The sequence below is a fragment of the Cynocephalus volans genome, chromosome 7 (assembly GCF_027409185.1).
Source record: "Cynocephalus volans isolate mCynVol1 chromosome 7, mCynVol1.pri, whole genome shotgun sequence".
Classification (NCBI taxonomy): Eukaryota; Metazoa; Chordata; class Mammalia; order Dermoptera; family Cynocephalidae; genus Cynocephalus; species Cynocephalus volans.
Window position 1 is genome coordinate 63259001 of NC_084466.1, and position 18272 is coordinate 63277272.

The 18272-nt window shown below is 37.1% G+C and overlaps 1 protein-coding gene across 1 annotated transcript in view; it reads left to right on the top strand.

The window, feature by feature from the left end:
• Positions 1-18272, top strand: part of COG3 (component of oligomeric golgi complex 3) — a 66639-nt gene that overhangs the window by 31281 nt on the left and 17086 nt on the right. Inside the window, exons 15-20 of the mRNA XM_063102223.1 lie at positions 3390-3514; positions 6062-6151; positions 8869-8989; positions 11746-11834; positions 11944-12078; positions 17007-17082. Coding sequence (XP_062958293.1) covers positions 3390-3514; positions 6062-6151; positions 8869-8989; positions 11746-11834; positions 11944-12078; positions 17007-17082 — 636 coding nt within the window. The remainder of the gene's footprint in view (positions 1-3389; positions 3515-6061; positions 6152-8868; positions 8990-11745; positions 11835-11943; positions 12079-17006; positions 17083-18272) is intronic.

Sequence of the window (18272 nt, forward strand, 5' to 3'; positions counted from 1 at the left end):
AAGCTAGACGGAAAGTAAGGCATTCCCCTCCCCACCCTGCTGTAAGGGTGACACTAAGGCTCAGCTCCCCATGGGACTGACTGGTAATAAGGGTACTGTAACTCCATGGGCTTGAAAGTTTAAAGAGCCCCAACTACCCCAGGATTATTGCCAGGTTTAGGTCATCATCCCGTATTCTAAGTCAACTCTATGAACAGTACTGGTACCCCAAATCCAGATTGCCAAGCAGCCTGGGTAGTACCCATGTGACAAAGCCATTTTATCACGCTTACCCTCTAGGGAGGGAGAATCACAGAGGGTTGAATTTCCTCCTCTGCAAAAGATCCTGTGCCATGTCCTAGTATACCTCTTGGTCCTAGTAACCCTCTTTAAGAGTTATTGGAGAGAGCAGAATATATCTCTTGTCTTGCCAGCCTTGGCCTGTGCATTTTCCCTTTCCCCAGTAAAGCCTATTTTTTAACCTGTGCCTGGTGTTACAATGAAGAGTTGTTGGCAGAACTGTAAAGATTGGTTAGGAGGTTTTTGTGTTTTTTTCATTTAAAAGATAAGTGGGGGTTGAACGAGGGCATTGGTGGAGGGATTCAAGGAAGTGTAGAGATGAACAATATGGTTAGAATTTGATGACAGTACATGTGGGAGCTAAGAAATAGTTGAGTACGGTCCATGTGGAACAACTGAGAGGATCTGTATTATATGGATCTAGAACTATGCTATCCAATGTGGTAGCCACCTGCCTTTGAGCTTGTGTTATGTGGCTAGTCTGAATGTGCTGTAAGTGTGTAAAATACACACCAGATTTCAAAGACAGTGTGAAATAAAGAATGGAAAATATCTTAGTACTTTTTATATTGGTTACTGGTTAAAATGATATTTTGGATATATTAGATTAAGTAAAATATATTAAAATTAATTCCACTTGTTTCTTTTTACTTAATGTGGCATTTTAATGTGTCACGTTTATGGTTCACATATTTTTGTTGGACAGCATTGCTCTAGAGCTATAAAGAGGAGGACTGGTGTAGAAATAAAGATTGAAGAGTAGTTGGTGCTTTGGACTTGTATAAGATCACCCTAGGACAAAGTAGAGCAATTGTAGCAGAAGTCTAGGGAGAGAAACATAGCAGATGCTGATGTTAAGGAGCAAATGGGGGTAGAGGAATGTACCGAGCTGACTGCGAACAGCCAGCGAGGTCAGAGGCAAGCAAATGAGAGGGTGTGATTGAAGACAGAGAGACAGAGGAGGAGGGGTTGCTGGTGTCGATTGAGAAAACAGAGGAGAAAGATGAAATCACAAGAACACTGTGGTTAGAGTGGGGTACTAAGTTTTAATACTTGAGAGGGAGTAGTTTGGAGTAAGAAGAAAGTCTGTAGAAAGAAATAAGAAAATCTGCCTGAGGGGTAGGGGTGTGAGGATGGAAGTGAAAGTCTTTGGAGTTGAGAAGGTCAAGGATGACCATGTGGTTGTCCATACAGTTATCAGTGTTATCAGAATGGTGATAGAATTTAAGGTGGAAGGCAAGAAAGACTCCGAATCAGGTAGGAATGGGAGCAGAAAGAAAGTATAACCACTTTTCCTGGCTCCCAGGTATGTTAGAAGTGAGAACGCGAAGCCTCTGAAAGGAGGGCTTTAAAAGACATGAAGTTTATGGGCCGACCCCGTGGCGCACTCGGGTGAGTGCGGCACTGGGAGCGCAGCGACGCTCCTGCCGCGGGTTCGGATCCTATATAGGAATGGCCAGTGTGCTCCCTGGCTGAGTACCCAGGTCACGAAAAAGACAAAAAAAAAAAAAAAAGACATGAAGTTTATGGTGTAGAATGAGGTGTCAGGGCAAATTGGCAGAGGGACCATTGTGTGAAGAGACTGTTTATCAGTACCTTCAAAAAGCGTAGGCTTTATTCTCTGTGTAGAGCAAGTGAGGAGGAGGAGAAGCCCTTGGTGGATGGTAAGGAGGACATGCAGGGGGACCCTGGGAGAAGCCCTGGTTCTGGGGTTTGCTCTGCTTTTCAGAAGAGGAAGCCAGGGGGCACTTGCCTTTTGATGAGTTGCCATGGATGTCAGCTTTTTCTAGATCAACTGTCAGTTACACAGGAAAGTGAACAAAAGCTGACTTCTGGCTTTAAACACATTTGTTTCACTAAACTTTTATTTGGGGTTACTTTTTTGGCTCTTTATTTTGAAGGGAGGATACTGAAGACACCATAATCCTTAGGAAAACTATAGATGCTTAATCTCTAAATATCTTTGATAGAATTTGTTTATTCTTTTTCTTTAAGAAATTTTAAATAAAGTAGATCTTAGTGTAAAGTAAGACCTTATGGAAGAGATTTAAAAATTTGGGCTGCTGCAGGAAGTGCTCCAAGCTCTTCTGAGCAGGGGTGGTGGGGGGCCTCAGGCCTTGGCCATCCCCTCCCACCCCCCAGACACCTGCAGCCAGTCCAGCAATGACCAAGACACCGCTGGAAGCCCCCTGGTCTCCCCTGCAGGAATGAGGGGGGTGCCATGGGCCTCAACCCCACCCCTCCTCCTCTTACCCTATTTCCTTCCCCCTTCCCCCCTCCCCCCATCTGCCCTCCAGCAACATCACAGAATGTAAAAAAATATTAATAAACTTAAAAAAAATAAAATTTACTTTCATCAAATTCATAAAAAAAATAATAAAAAAAATAAAATTAAAATTTGGGCTGGCCAGTTAGCTCAGTTGGTCAGAAGGCAGCGTATAGCACCAAGGTCAAGGGTTTGAATCCTCATACTGGCCAGCTGCACACACACACACAAAATTATACAACTATTACTTGCTTTTGAAAAAATGTTTACAAAAGTATAAAGTGAAAGCACTAAGCTTCAACACTTGTTCAGTGGAGCGGGGAGCCTGCTCTGGCCACTTGGGAATTGGATGTGCTAAGTAGACCTGTAAATGAAACAACTCAGGGCATGGAAGGCAGGCTGGCAGGCTAACCAGCTTTGATTAATTTTCCTGTTTAAAATTGCTTTGTTTTCATGTCACTCCCCTACCTCCATTGGTTCCTACTTGCTTCCATATTACTACATATAGATCTGCCTCCTTTTAAATGGCTGCATTCTATGCGTATGCTGTTCATTTATTGCATAAAGATTCTTGATCACAGTTTGGGAAAAGCAATTTGGGTTGAGCATATATATGATGCTAGAATGTATATATTCATGTGTGCTCTTACTTATTGTGTTAAATCTCACCTGTCACTGATTTAGATTTCTTATGGCATTCTTGATTAAAGTGAGCCTGTAAAAATTGATACCCTCCAGCTATTGATAGCTAATGAGAATAAACAGTTTTTATCTGTCATGTAAATTATTGTAAGATAAACATCCATATGTGTGAAATGTGTCTTCTTTTCCATTTGGGTTTTAGGTTCAACAGAATTCCTCAGTCCTAGACCACAGACCACAATTTCTCCAGCGGATCTTCATGGAATGTGGTATCCTACAGTTCGAAGAACTCTTGTCTGTCTCTCCAAGTTATACAGATGCATAGATGTATGTGTGTAAATTCTTGTATTTTTACTGTGAATTGCTTGCCCTTTTCCTTGGATTCATTTTTATTTTACTTTAAGATCTTGGTATGGTGTTTTTGCTTGATATTCTTATTTATTAAAATCTTTATTTTTTGGCAGCTGGTTGGTATGGGGATCTGAACCCTTGACCTTGGTGTTACCAGCACCACACTTGAGCTAACTGGCCAGCCCTGTTTGATATTCTTAGAGTCATGATTTTTAGATATGGTGGTAACTTGAAGGTCAGTCTAATTTAGGGATTACTAATCTGAGCATTCTATAGGCCCTTAGAATCTACTAATGGGCTTCGGGTAGTCTGAATGCATTGAAATTGTGGGTAAAATTTTGTATGTGTGTTTGCGTCTGTGTCTTTCTGAGGAGGGCTATACCTTTGATTGATTCTCAGAAGAGTCCATGACTGCAAATAAGTTTAAAACTGCTAATTAATGTATCTGCCTTAGTTTGTAGATGAGAAAAAGAGAGGTAGAAAGCTCAAGTGATTCATCCAGTGTCACACAGGTGTAATATATGTTTAGTATTAAGTTTAGTATTAAATGCAACTACTGTAATGTAGTTTGGCACTCAGTTTGAATCAATGTCCTTAACTAGTATGATTACATGTGTTTCTAACCATGGACTAAGTTTAGTTTCTTGCTGAAGTTATCAGTACCCTTCTTAAAAGCACCGACTTAGACTGTGAGTTGATTTCAGGGGATAGTGTTATTTTACACACTCAGTTTAATAATATGGTTATAATTCCCTGCAACATCAGATTTGTCCACAATTATTTGCTGTCAGTGGTTTGTTGCTGAACCAAAATAGTTTATAAAATTTGATGGCTTTAATTTACTTTTTTTATTTATTAATTTGATTGCTAACAACTGCATTTAAAGAGAGAAATGATTAAATATAATAATCATGTAATGAATTGTCCAGATGTACTATTTTTTAAGAATATGGGTCAACAGGAGTATGCATATTACTCTCACACTACAGAGATATTACGTACCCCAGAGTCCTAGGACTGAACAAGGTTGCACAGTTGTTTCTTAGAGTCATAAACACAACTCTGTATCCAATTTAAATGGTATAGTTGTTGGTATTTGTGCTTGGAGATTTTGAAATGCAACCAGAAGTGCCTTTTGCCCAGTTCTGGGACTTTTAGAGGTGAAGCCAGATCACCTCTACAGAGTTAGATATCCTAGCCTTTTTGTCCCACTGAAGAGATCTCATCCAGAGGGAGGTTTGGACATTTGTCATCTCTTCTTCACCAGATTCCTCATTAGGTGTATCGAATGATGGCATTAGGCTGGGATTCAGAACCTTCTAACAGTGGAGCCTGGATCCCAAGGCAGATATGCAGGAGGCATATTCCACATCGAACCTGTTGTCCTCACAGACTCTAAGGGAGTAAAGCCTCTTAGGCCGTTTCACAGAGATTTCAGCCAAACAGTAGGTAGGCCAGAGGAGGTCACTCAGCCTTAGGCTTGCCTATTCTTGTTTCAGCTAGCTCACATCCAAATCTTAACTGTCTCAGTCTTACTGGTCAAAGGTGAGGAAAGAAAATCCAATGACAAACACATGAAGGCTGAGCAGGGGAAGAAGAGGGTCTTGGTCTAGGCTGCCCTCATCTCTCCTTCCTACAGGAGCCTCATGGGAAAGGACAAAAAGAGAATAATGTCAAGTAGGAGACCAGGGCCCTGGACTATGGCTTCTAAATAAATATCTTGCTCGGATCCATCCATATTCGTTCCATTACAGGTAGAATGAAGACAGGGAAGCAAGGGGACTGATAGGAGTCCTGGCCCAACCAACATGTCACATCTCTGGGAAGATAAAGAAAGGGCAGAATTAAACAAGAACCATACTTCACATATCATTTTGTAACCTGGGTTTTTTTTTCACTTAATTATATTTTATAAGAATTTCACCACCTCCTTCAGCATTCTTTGATTTCATGCACAGTATTCTATAATTTAGATTTACTATTATTTTATTTGTCAATTTCCCACCGTTGAACATTTAGGTGATTTCCAGTTTTTGCTGTTTAAAATAATAGTGTGATGAAGAGCCATATGCATGAATCTTAAAATACATTACTGATTAATTACTTGGGATAGATTTTCAGTTTACTGAGGTTTTGTTTCACAGTTGGCTTTAAAGCTTTTAGAAAGCAGCGCAACAACATAAGATTATGTTGGAGTGAGGGCTCCATGAGGTCAGAACCATGCCTGCCTGTTGATCACTGTACTTCCTAGCATCTAGCACAGTGCCTGGCATTCAGTAGGTTGTAGTAAATATTTATTGAAGGATCACATCAGTGAAAGTTTCCAGAGATGAGTGCACATTACAAACTGGGTCTAGAAAGGTTGCATGGGAATAGAAAATTCCAGAAGGAATAATACCGGTAATAAATTAATCCCATGATAAGGGCAAGAAAGCATTGTTTGCTGCACTCACAGCCTAGAATTTTCTTTTTTTTTTGTTTTGTGAAGTGCAACAGGCTGATGTTTCTCTTTTATTCCACCAGAGGGCAGTGTTCCAAGGATTATCACAGGAAGCATTGTCTGCCTGCATTCAGTCCTTACTTGGAGCATCAGAGTCTATCAGCAAAAACAAGGTTTGATGAAGTGTTAGGTGAAATCTTATTACCTATAATAATGTTGAGGAATATAGATAGCATTTATTTATAGGCACAGAAATTAAAGGCCGTTTAGCAGTGAGCTTTTCGTTTAATATAATTGAATTTTGAGGCCCTTTGAGAGAAGCAAGTACTAAATAAAGCCTGCACTATAAGAGAGTTCAGCTTTGCTAAGGTATCAGAAATGGCACTTAGGTTGTAAATTCTGTGGGGTGAAGGTTTCTTGTTACAGCTTTAGCAACTGGGGAAGTGGTACTGCTGGAATTCCAAGCAAGTATTTTCAAGGAAACATAGCAATTTATGATCATCCATACAATGATGTTTTAAATAGTTGAATGGCCTCACTCAACTGAAGGAAATCAGCCAGTCAGTTTGAAGACAGGAAGTTGTAGCCCTTGAGATGTGTGACTAGAAGTCATTGCCATGACTACATGGCTTACAGTTTCTAATCAAGAAGGGATCTGGAGCTGAAAGCTGCTGCATGTGCTTCTCCCATGGCCCCTGAGATTTTTTGTCAGAGAGTAGAGCATGGTCAAAAGTGTTGCTCTGCTTAACTGTCCACTTAAAATACTTGTTGCCTACAAGGAGGAATCCATGGGGGCTGTTTCCAGCCAAAATTTCATTGCTGCTTGGAGTGTTCAAAACCTGTGAATATTTCTTGACTCCCACATTTACAAACTTGATTTCTGACTTCAAGACTTTAGATAAGTTAAAAAAAAAAAAAAATCTCCCTACAAAAGAATTTGGGATCTTGTTGCTAGAAAAGCTCTCCTTTTGTTTATGACCACTGTATTCTCCCGTTCATGGAATGGAGAGTTGAAATGAAAGTTTGACGTGGGGACTAGAAGAGGATGTAAATAGAGTTATAGACAATCAGATTTAAGTTTTAAAAAGTATTTCCAAGTCTGAGCTCTCACATTTTTTACAAGAGGTGAAATTAGGAAACACATGTCTAATATTAGGGAAATGGTTAATTGTAGCATACTCCATATAGTGGAATATTACATGGCTATTAAATTTTTTAAAATGAAACAATAAAATTAAATATGTTAAGGCAGAAAGAAAAGTAGTATAAATCAGATACACATTATGGCTTTAACTATGTAAAAATGCATCGAAGGACATGTGTATCAGTGAAAGCTTTTGGGTGACTATGGATGATTTTCCCCCCTGTTCCCTACACATTTCTTTACTTTCCAGATTTTCTACAGTGAGCATGTATTTCTTAGATCATCAGGAGGAAAAAAAAACGACCTAAGTAAAAAGAGTTTATATGCTAATGTCCTCTTGTACCACTGTCCTCTCTTTAAGGGAGGAGTGAAAAGCCTTTTGCTCACTCAGTTTTTTGCCCTCATTATCTATAGTCCATCTTCTTTTATCTAATTCTGTTTCCTACATATTATAAGGGCTTTAAGTATATGTGAGGAAGCCCTCAATTTGGTAAGATTAGGTTATTTATTTTCAGGGCTGAGTATATATGTACTTTTGACTTTTTTTTTTAAACCTTTTTTTAAAGCTTTTTGAAAGTGATCAATGAAAATAGCTTAATGTGTTAGAGAGTTTTCCAAGATTTTTAAGACAGGAAATTGTTCTTACATACTTAAATTGAGCACCTGGTCTGTCAGCAAATGATTCTATTTCCTGGATTATAACAGCTTTAGTAAAGTGAATAAAATCTATATGACACTATTTTTAGCATTGGTGTTGTTAGCTCTTTTAAAACATGTAGCATTTCCTACTTATCTGATGCTCTGTGTCCCAGAATGCAAAGTGAATTTCCATCACATAAGTCATACTTACATTGATTGTGTTTATTAGGAATGGGAGAGAAACTAAGGAGGAGTCACATTGTTTAATAATCTCTTTAAAATTTATATTGCTTACTGAAGGGTAACTATCATTTTCTAATGTAGTATAAAATATTTCATTAGAAATATCTTCAAAATAAGATTCTGCCTTAAGTAGTAGCAAGAAGGAGCAAATACAGCCTTGCTCTTATTAATGTACAGACTCTTTCCTGAAATGAGAGCTATGATTATTCACTATTTGGGATTGGGTCAGAGCTAGAATCACAAGGCTCTTGTGGACAGGTCCTAAAAAGGCAAAAGGACATGTAGGACCCTCAGGGTATAGACAGTTGGTGCTCTGTTGGTGGCAGGAGAATCCAAAATGGTAACCTCAAAACATTTTACATTTGGAGGCTCCTTTTGCACTTTTTTATGAAAATGAGTATGTCTGATGTTCTGGATATTGAAATGTCTGTGACCAAATAGTGGAAGCCATTTTCCTGAAAAGAAACTGGAAAGCCAAGAGAGGTCAGCATGCTCATACTTTGAGCTTTTCTTTACCTCCTGCTCGTTTTGACATTAGGCTGTGTCATCTTGTTTGCCTCTGCATCAAGATAAAATAGATTTGGTTTCTTTTTCTGAATGTGCTGCTTTATAGCCTTTTGTCTGACTTTCTTGGATTTCCTAAGTAGAGCAGGTGACATTGTTAATGAGAGTTTGAAGTAAGATTTTTATCAGATAACTCTAACATGGGTAATATGGGGAGAGTTTATTGCGTAACACAAAAGTGTTGGCACTGTAAGATTGTAAACCTAGGTAGATTAATGTTGATTAATAACATATGTGTTTTTTATGCTCCTATTTTGATTTAATCTGTGATGATATTCATTTTTCTTTCTTACAACTTAGACTCAGATTGATGGACAACTTTTCTTAATTAAGCACCTTTTGATTCTTCGTGAACAAATTGCTCCATTTCACACTGAATTCACCATTAAGGAAATTTCCCTGGACCTCAAGAAAACTAGAGGTACTTCGTTATCCTAGTTGGCACAGTTGGGCATGTTTGACCTGTCCATATGTGTCAGCACAGGTTATAGGTTTATTTTATGTTCATCTGCAATTATTTTGCATGCTTTGCTTGCTAAATATGTTACTTGTTCATACTAAGCTGAACTGTCAACATCCTAATTACTTCTGACTTGCTGTATTTTTTTTATGAAGGGTTAGTTCAGTTTGTAATATAGTATTACCTCTCTTAGATTCTGCCACATATTACTATAACCAGTTAAAAAATGAAAAATAGTGTAAACTAAGTAAATAGTAAGTGTTAGTTAATTAGGATGATTTAAAATACTGAGTTGAATTTGTCAGTTTTTGAAAATTCAGGAAGCCATCTGAGTAAAATGGGAAGAGAACTTATCTAACAGTCTGAAAGAGTCAAGTTTTGCTTCTGGCCCATCATTTCCTAGCTCTTGTGTGATCTTGGGTGGGTGTTTTGGCTGCTGCTTCTTCACTGTCCTCCTAGGTAAAATGAGCATAACCAACTTGTCATGATACCTTCACCAGGTTATCAACATCATTGAGAATGAAAATGAATGGAAGTGTATGTTAAAATACTTTGTAAGTTTCAGGTGCTTAAATAAACTTAAGTGGTATTGTTTAAATCAGTTGGTTGTTTAGTGATCATGTAGGTAGGGTCTTTGAGTTGGTAATAGACGTTGAATCATCTTGGGAAGGATTTGTCTCTGACTGAATTAACAGTAGATGATTTCTAAAAGATCAAAGTACAATTGGCCCTCTGTATTCATGGGTTTTGCATTCGTGTATAGAAAATATTTGGGAAAAAAAAATTCCACAAAGTTCCAAAAAGCAAAACTTGAATTTGCTGTGTGCTGAATACTATGTTGAATCCATGTGAATGAAGTGATGTGCAGACATTTTATTAGGTATTACAAGTAATCTAGAGATGATTTAAAGTATATGGGAGGATGTGCATAGGTTATATGCAAATACTGCACTATTTTATGTCAGGGACTTCAGCATCCCTGGATTTTGGTATTGGGGGTAGGGGGTGTCCTGGAACCAATCCTGCACGATGCTGAGGGAAGACTGTAGTTACTTTCTAAGATGTTGATCTTAAGCAGTTAAGGATATACAATAAACATTTCTCATTTCCCTTAATTACTTACAAATTTATATAAACTTTATCTTTCTTAACCATTTCTAAGAGATATAAGCTCTGAGTAATGAATTAACTTCTGTCATGTATTGGGGCAATTGAGAAAATAGTTAAATTATTTTCTGTTTTCTGTAGTTCAGAGGAACCCCAAATATAGGATTTCCAAGGGTAGCAGCTTTTTAGTTCCTGAATTGCTGTGCTTATCTGATAGTGGACTTGATTTAACTCAACTGAGAGTCAGCATGGCCTCATGATGAGTCATATTAAAACAGTTTGCTCTTTTTCTTTTCCTAATGCTCTCTCCTGTTTACCACAGAGAATACCTTTTGGTTCTGTAAAGCCTGTTCGTTGCTCATATACTTTGTGTGTGTGTATTTTTTGATTTGTTTTGTTTAAACAGGAGTCACATTTCCTGGCTTTTGCCTTTACAGGATACATAATTTTTTTAAAGCTTATTCTCATTAGAGGATTCTGTCTTTCAACCATTCTGGTTGATTTTTTCTTTCCTTGCAGTGTGAGGTGTGGGAATGGTGCTTCTACCTTGAAGAATTCCTGGCTTCTGATAGTCCTTTACATAGTTTAAGTGATGGGATTAGAGCAGGGTTTATTTACTTTGTTTCTTTTTTTTCTAATTCATAATTTGTTGCTGCTTCCTTCTAGTGTAGATTCACTGAAGTGTCAGAAAATGAAATTTCTTAAGAGTTTGGCAAAATTTTGTTTAAAATATGTTTTCCCCCAAATATCATGAAACGTATATAACCCTATCATATGATGATTTGATTCTATTTATTGCAGACAGAATCTTTCAGGTATCTTGTAGAAAAGACTGCAGACACAAAGAGCCATTTACTAAAGCTTTACTTTGAATACTGAATCTCACAGAGGCTTTTTTTTGTTAAGACCAGGGTCAAGGCAGTAAGTATTATTTGTGGTATGTGCTTGCAAAACCAGGGTTGGAAGCATTTCACGCTTTGCTTTCTTCAGTCCAGCAAAGCAAAGCAAAGAAATGGTCTTTTCTTACTATCACTTAATAATACTTGCTATCTTTACATTTAAGCCTCTAACCTCTCACGACTAATGTTATATCTTATTGCATTTGAACATCAATGAGACCTCAGTTAATTCTTTTCATAGATTCTAGTTAGTCTGGAGGTTAAGTGGTAAATATGTCCTTTTGGTGTTTTCTTCCTGGCTGACACATTAGTTTATTCACTCTGCTTCTACCGAATAAATTTCTGTGCCAGCCAGGTGCTTAACAGAGAAGCTGGGTAAGTATGTGAATATTTCTTAAAACCCTGTTTAACATCCTAAAAGTTAAGCAGTGAAATTTTAAGGTATTGCTTACCATTTATTATTTTTCTTTTTTTCTATAAATGAATACTTGAGATTAACAGTCATTTTGCAATTCCGACATGTAGAGAGGATAACTCTGTGTGGGTAGTAGCCATCACTGGCACTCAGCTCACCCTCATCCTTCCATGGGGGTGAGTTGGTGAAGATGAAGTGGCTTTTTGCTTTGCGGTGGTAGAGAACTAGTGTATGCTACACATGGCTTCTCTGTTGAAACTGTACATGTTCACTGGATGAGTAATTTTGTTTCACAGATGCAGCATTTAAAATCCTGAACCCTATGACTGTTCCAAGATTTTTTAGGCTGAATAGCAACAATGCCTTGATAGAGTTCTTGTTGGAGGTGAGAAGGAGTCTGTTTCATTGGTGGTGGGAGATAAACGACATTCTTTACATGTCTGGTAATTTCTAGGCACACAAAAACAGGAGGAAATTGTCATCTTCTTTTTAAGGGTACTCCTGAGATAAGAGAACATTATCTTGACTCTAAAAAAGATGTAGACCGTCATCTGAAGTCGGCCTGTGAGAAGTTTATTCAGGAGCAGACCAAGCTGTTTGTAGAGCAGCTGGAGGAGTTCATGACAAAGGTATAGACCTTGGTGCCTGTTTGGTAAAGTCATTTTGCATTCTTCCCTAGATTTCCTGTTGAATTACCCTCTTGTGAAAACACTAGCAGAAAAAGATAGTAAGCCCAAGTCTTAATGATTTTATCTGGGAAATCACCATGTTTCCTATTATGGAAGCCTTTTGGTTTGCATACTTTTAGATATGCTTGCAGAATTTTTAGTTTTTAAGAAGAAGAGTGCAAATATTGTAAAGCTAGTTATAGCTGACCCCTGGGTAGTTCTGTTCTGGTTATCCACCTTGTAAGTTATCTGCATGTGGGTTGGAATTCTCACTTTCTCCTGAACCTGCATGGCAGTAATCATGGTCCTGTGTTTCAAGATTTCCTATTACTTAAAATGGGTGTTTCATTTTTCTCCTTGTTTTCCATGTTATTTCTCCCTTTTATTTTGCATGGATAATAGAGAAGTGAAGATTTTATATCATTGCGTTGTTAATAGCCAGATAGTTGGATTTATGGCAATATGTCTATTTCTCTGTCTCCCAAAGTAAAGTCTATCAATTGGCCAATGCTAGCAAAGAAAAAATCAGATTGTGGTTATTTTGACATTCTTGTTTTAAATTATTATTATTATTTTTTTGAATTTAAGTGTCAGTCTACGGCCATACCACCCTGAACGCGCCCGATCTCGTCTGAATTTAAGTGTCATTACTAAGGACTTTCTTACATAATAAAGATGTTTAAAAAGTCTTGAAATTAATTTTTACTTATTAAGCCTTTCACTATTTATCCCAGACTTGTATTAGAGGATATCATAAAAAGAATAAAAATATGACAACCTTTTCTCTCAAATTTAACTTATCTTAACCGGGGAGACAAGATATATCTATCAAATGACCAGGAGACAGATAAGCAGATTGTTCATTAGTAACTTGTTGCTGGATCTGCTAACATTAATATGCCTGAAGCCTGTGATAAAGACAGAGATATTAGTTTTAAAAAATAATGAAAAAGACCAGAAAGCCAAATATAGAAATGTTAAAACAATCTACTCTTTTATTTATCATTGGTGTGTTTTACTTGTTTATAGTCCATTAAAGGATTGTTCTAGAACAGCACTGTTTTTCTAGAAATCAAAAGAATCACAATTTACTGATATAGTCCAACTTGACTTTAGTATAAATTTGGTAAATCTGATATAACTCTGCAGTTATGTATTTTGGAAGACTCTGTATACTCTAAACATTTCAAAAGGAGATAGAGGTTTATGTAAAAAAATATTCGAAGTCGAATTATATAATGGTTCTACGTGGATGTGCTACATGTATATAGGGGAAATCCCTGTATAGCTGTTCATGACCTCTTCTTTTACTCCTTCACTGTAGGATGGGAAGGGAAGGGCTTGCCTCTCATCCTCCTGGAGAGGCCAGTTTCATCCCACCCTAATCAGTCTGTGATGCCTCTGCTCAGATCACTTGCAGTTGTCTCGTGTTTACTCTTTGAGCCCTGGACCTTCACTGCTGCTCACTGAGTTTCTAGTCACAATATTTCAAGGATACCATGGCTTTGAGGATTGAACATCCCTTTTATGTTATTCCAAATTCAGGCCCCTTCCTGTCCAGTTGGCATAGAGTGACTCAGACGAAGATACACACACCCTCTCCTGATGCCCTAGACAAATATAAGCCCTAGAGTTCACACAGATATATGAGATCATCTAAAATACTGCATCTTAGAATTTGTGGACCAAGCATTTTTCACATTCTATCTGTAACTGTTACTAGCATTCTGAATAGCAGAGAAAGAATAAAAGATTTTATAACTTTAAAATGATTTTCTTTAAAGGTAAGCCTCAGCGTTGTTACCTGTAATTGCAGAATCTCATGCCTCTTTTATTTAGTCAGCATTTTATATAAGGCAGTACTAGTGCTTGTACCTTGCCCTGATAAATGATTACAAGAAAAACAACATCCATAGGTACAGAAAGAAAACAATAATCTTTCATTTGAATGTATGTTTGTAGGTCTCAGTATTTACTATTTGTATATAAGCCTTATTAACAAAGTGTCCTCAGCTTGCTTCTAAGTTTGGTCTGATTTTTAAAAATATGTATATGAGTTGGCATAGTAAAACAAACCATGTTAATGTGTAGAGAACATTTTTAGGCTGTCGGAAAACTTGCTTTTGAACTTAAAGACTCAAGGTGTGATTCTGATCCTCTTTCACCTGCTATAAATTGACCTTTGTCTGTTTAGCTCCTTCCATGGCTCTCCTTGTTGGGCTGTTTCACTTTCATTAATTCTCACTGCATCCCTGGTACCTGGAATAAGGGGAGCATCTTCATTTCACAGGTTGAGAAACTAAAGTTTGCACAGTGACCGAATGTGCATAATATAAACATTTCTTTTTTTTCAGTTTTTTTTTGGTTGGCCAGTATGGGGATCCAAACCCTTGACCTTAGTGTTATAACACCTTGCTCTAACCAACTGAGCTAACTGGCCAGCTCCAAGACAAACATTTCTACCACATCTTCATCAACTGATTCCTTCCTGATTATTGGTAAAATTAATGGTCTTTCCTGAGAAAAATAAGTATTAGAAAAACATATATGCTCAGTTACCTCATTTCCTGCCCCTGGAAAAATAACCTTTTCTCTCAATATTTGAATGCTCTGAGGGAATGTAATACTGTTTTAAGTGTTGGGGGTAGAGGTACATAGGAAAATGTTTGGGTCAGATTATTTTCTATCAACCTTCAAAAACTGTTGATACATTTTTGTTGTTCTAGAATTCCATCATACTGAATATTGCTTGAAACGAACTCTTAGGTAGGTCTTGGAGTGGTAGTAGGTGTAGTAGAAAGAGCATAGAACTTCGCATCAGGAAAGCTGGGCCTTGGCCCCCCCGTCTGCCACCTACATCTCTGGAATTATTGGGAAATTCGTTTCTCCAAGCCTCAGTTTTCCAATCGCTGTGGCGGAGAGAGATAGTTATAGCATCCGTCCTTCCTACTTAAGGGTATTATGAAGAACAACCAAACAACATTATATGTATGAAAGCACTTTGTAACTGTAGTGCTGCAGATTTGTCATAGTTTGCCATAAATAACGTTTCTGCATGGTAAACTATGATGAATTTGAGGTGAAGACTTTGCTTTAGCAAAAAGTCTAAATAAAGGTGTTTTAAATGAAGTGTAATTTCAGATTTCTAGCTAAGCTGAAAGTGTGTTTCCTTCTGGAGAAATCAGTTTATGCTAAAAACACACATATGTAGAAAATATTTTCTTTCAAGCAACTTGATAAAGTATTATAAGTTTATTTTTAATATTCCCTCTGAAGTGTTATTAATTTCCTCGGTAACACTGTAAATTAAAATTTTTTCTTGAGGTAGTGCATATAATAGACTGTGACCTGTAAATTTAATTTCCGCTTTCAAAGAGTTATAACATAATGGAAAATCAAGATAGAAAAACAAGCATTAAAATATATACAGGGATGTCATGAGACAATGGGTCTTTGTTTATCTTGTAGGATTTTTTAAAAAGGTAGGGCTAATTGGGGAAAACTTTTGAAGAAAATGTTCCTTGAGGTTTGACTTAAAGATGAATAAGTTATCTGGATAGTAAATAGAGATGAATATACAAGTATGTATTTGTTTTTAATATAAAAATAAACAGCCTAAATATATGTTATTATGAAATTAGTTAAATTCTGCAGTAGTCAATGGAATAGTAAGCAGCTATCACTATTAAAACTGTCAGACACGGAAAGATGTCCAAAATATAGACTTAAGTGCGGGAAAAAGTTTACATAGAACGTTGTGCTTCTCATTTTTGTAAAAGTCTGCACATTAGTGTATTTTTACATTGGAAAATATTTGGGATAATATAACACTAAAGTGTGAAGGTATTTTCTTTCAATATTGTGTAATCATATGTATGATTTGTTTTAAAAAGCTGCATCTCACACACACACAAAAAAATACGTGAATTGAATGAGAGGAGGAAAAGGGTGATTTATACTTGTGGACAGGATGTGCAAAGTCCTAGAGTGGTGCAGGAGTAGAAATAGAAACTAGAAAGAGAAGACCAGAGAGATCTGAGTTAACAGCATACCCCTGTCTCTGCCCATCCTCTGTCTAAATATGTTTGGCCTTTTTTTAAATGAGAAATCTAAAATCTTGGTGCCCTAGTTTTTCTAATGATACTTTCTAGTGAAGCCAAGGCTCTGGCTGGACCTTTGGCACAAGATTATCCATTTAAAAAAAAGGCTTTATGCAATTTCTGTCTCATCCTCCCCTGCCATCCCTTATCCCCAGTACAATTGCTGTCTTAGTTTGTCCAGAAGCTAAATGTACTTTTTTGGATTTGCTTTTCTATACTGCTGCTGAGGAATGCAAAGAGATGAATGGAAGACGGCATCCAAGTCTGTGTCTTTTAGCACTGGTTGGTCAATTGTGCCTTTTGATGGTATTTGAAAATCTTGTTTGTTTTAATAACATTTTCTCTGCCTATATGATATGATAAGAAAAAGGATCATCTTGGTATGGGAAGGAGATTTTGTCCTGCTGGGGTGACATTTTTGTAATAACATTCGATAATAACTTCATGTTAACATAATGGTCCACTTAAGAGAGACGTGTTTTGTGTTGACATTTCTCTAGGGCTTAATTTTTGTCTTCCTACCCTGAAATGTGTCAGTCAGAATGCCTCAGGACTTTGGTGTGGTTTTTTGCAAGATAACATATGCTTTAAAATCACAAGAGAGGTTTTGCTAAAAAATTTTATTAGCTGTAAAGGATTATGAGATGCAATACATTTTTGTTAGGGTTGCACATTTGACTATCATTACGTTTTAATGGATTTAAATAGTCTGTGTATCCTTTGAGAGCAGTACTGGTTTAATTTGTCAGCAGTGAAATGAAACATTTTTCTTTTTGTCTCCTCTACCAGGTTTCAGCACTAAAAACAATGGCCAGTCAGGGAGGCCCCAAATATACTCTCTCACAGCAGCCTTGGGCACAACCAGGTATTGAGATTGTACTATTTTGGATTTTTTAAAAATGTTTTTATTGAAACGTATCGATTGTACATATTTATGAGGTACAAGGTTATATTCCAATATATGTGTACAATGTATGATGATCTATTTAGGGTAATTAGCATATTCATCATTGCAAAACTTAATCATTTCTTTGTGATATGCACATTTCACCTCCTCTCTTCTAGTCATTTGGAAACATGCTTTAAGTTATTGTTAATTATGGATTCCTGGGTCAACTGTACACTATCAGCACTTATTTTTCCCATCTAGGTGTAATTTTGTGTTCATTAACCAGCCTCTCACTATCCTTCCTTCCCTCTCCCCTTTCTTGCCTCTAGTAACCATCATTATTCTCCTTTTAATAGTTCAATGTATTATTATTGTTATTTATTTGTGGTTTTGTTTTGTTCTCTTTTTTAGCTCCCATATCTGAGTGCGAACATGTGGTATTTCTCTTTCTGTGCCTGGCTTGTTTCACTTACCATAATTTTCTCCAGGCTTATCTGTATTGCTGCGAATGGCAGAATTTCATTCTTTTTTATGGCTGAATAGTATTCCAGTGTTGTATATGTACCACATTTTCTTTTTTTTCCCTTATTTGTTTATTGAAACATAATTGATTACACATATTTGTGGGGTGTAGAATTGATTATTTATACCTGTGTACAATGTGTGATGATTAAATTAGGATAAACCAGCATGTTCATTATTACAAAACATAATTGTTCCTTGTGTCCATTAACCAATTTCTCACTAGCCCCCCTTCCCCTCTCCCTTTTCCACATTTAGTCACCACAGTTCTGTTCCCTCCTTCTGAAAGTTCATGTATTATTATTTTGCCTTCCTTCTTTCCTTCCTCCCGCCCTCCCATCCCTCCCAGTTATAAGTGAGTACATGTCGTATTTTCTTTCTGTGCCTGGGTCTTTAAAAAAATATTTTGTTTTATTTATTTATTTTTTTGAAACATAATCGATTGTATGTATGTGTGGGGTACAGCATTGAGTATCGATACCTGTGTGCGTTATGTGATGCTCAAATCAGGATAATTAGTATATTCAACATTATACAATGTAATCATTTTTTGTGGGCTTTTACCAATTTCTTGCTAACCCCTCTTCCTCCTCCCCCTTTCCCACCTCTGGTAGCCTCAGTTCTGATCTCTCCTTTTGAAAGTT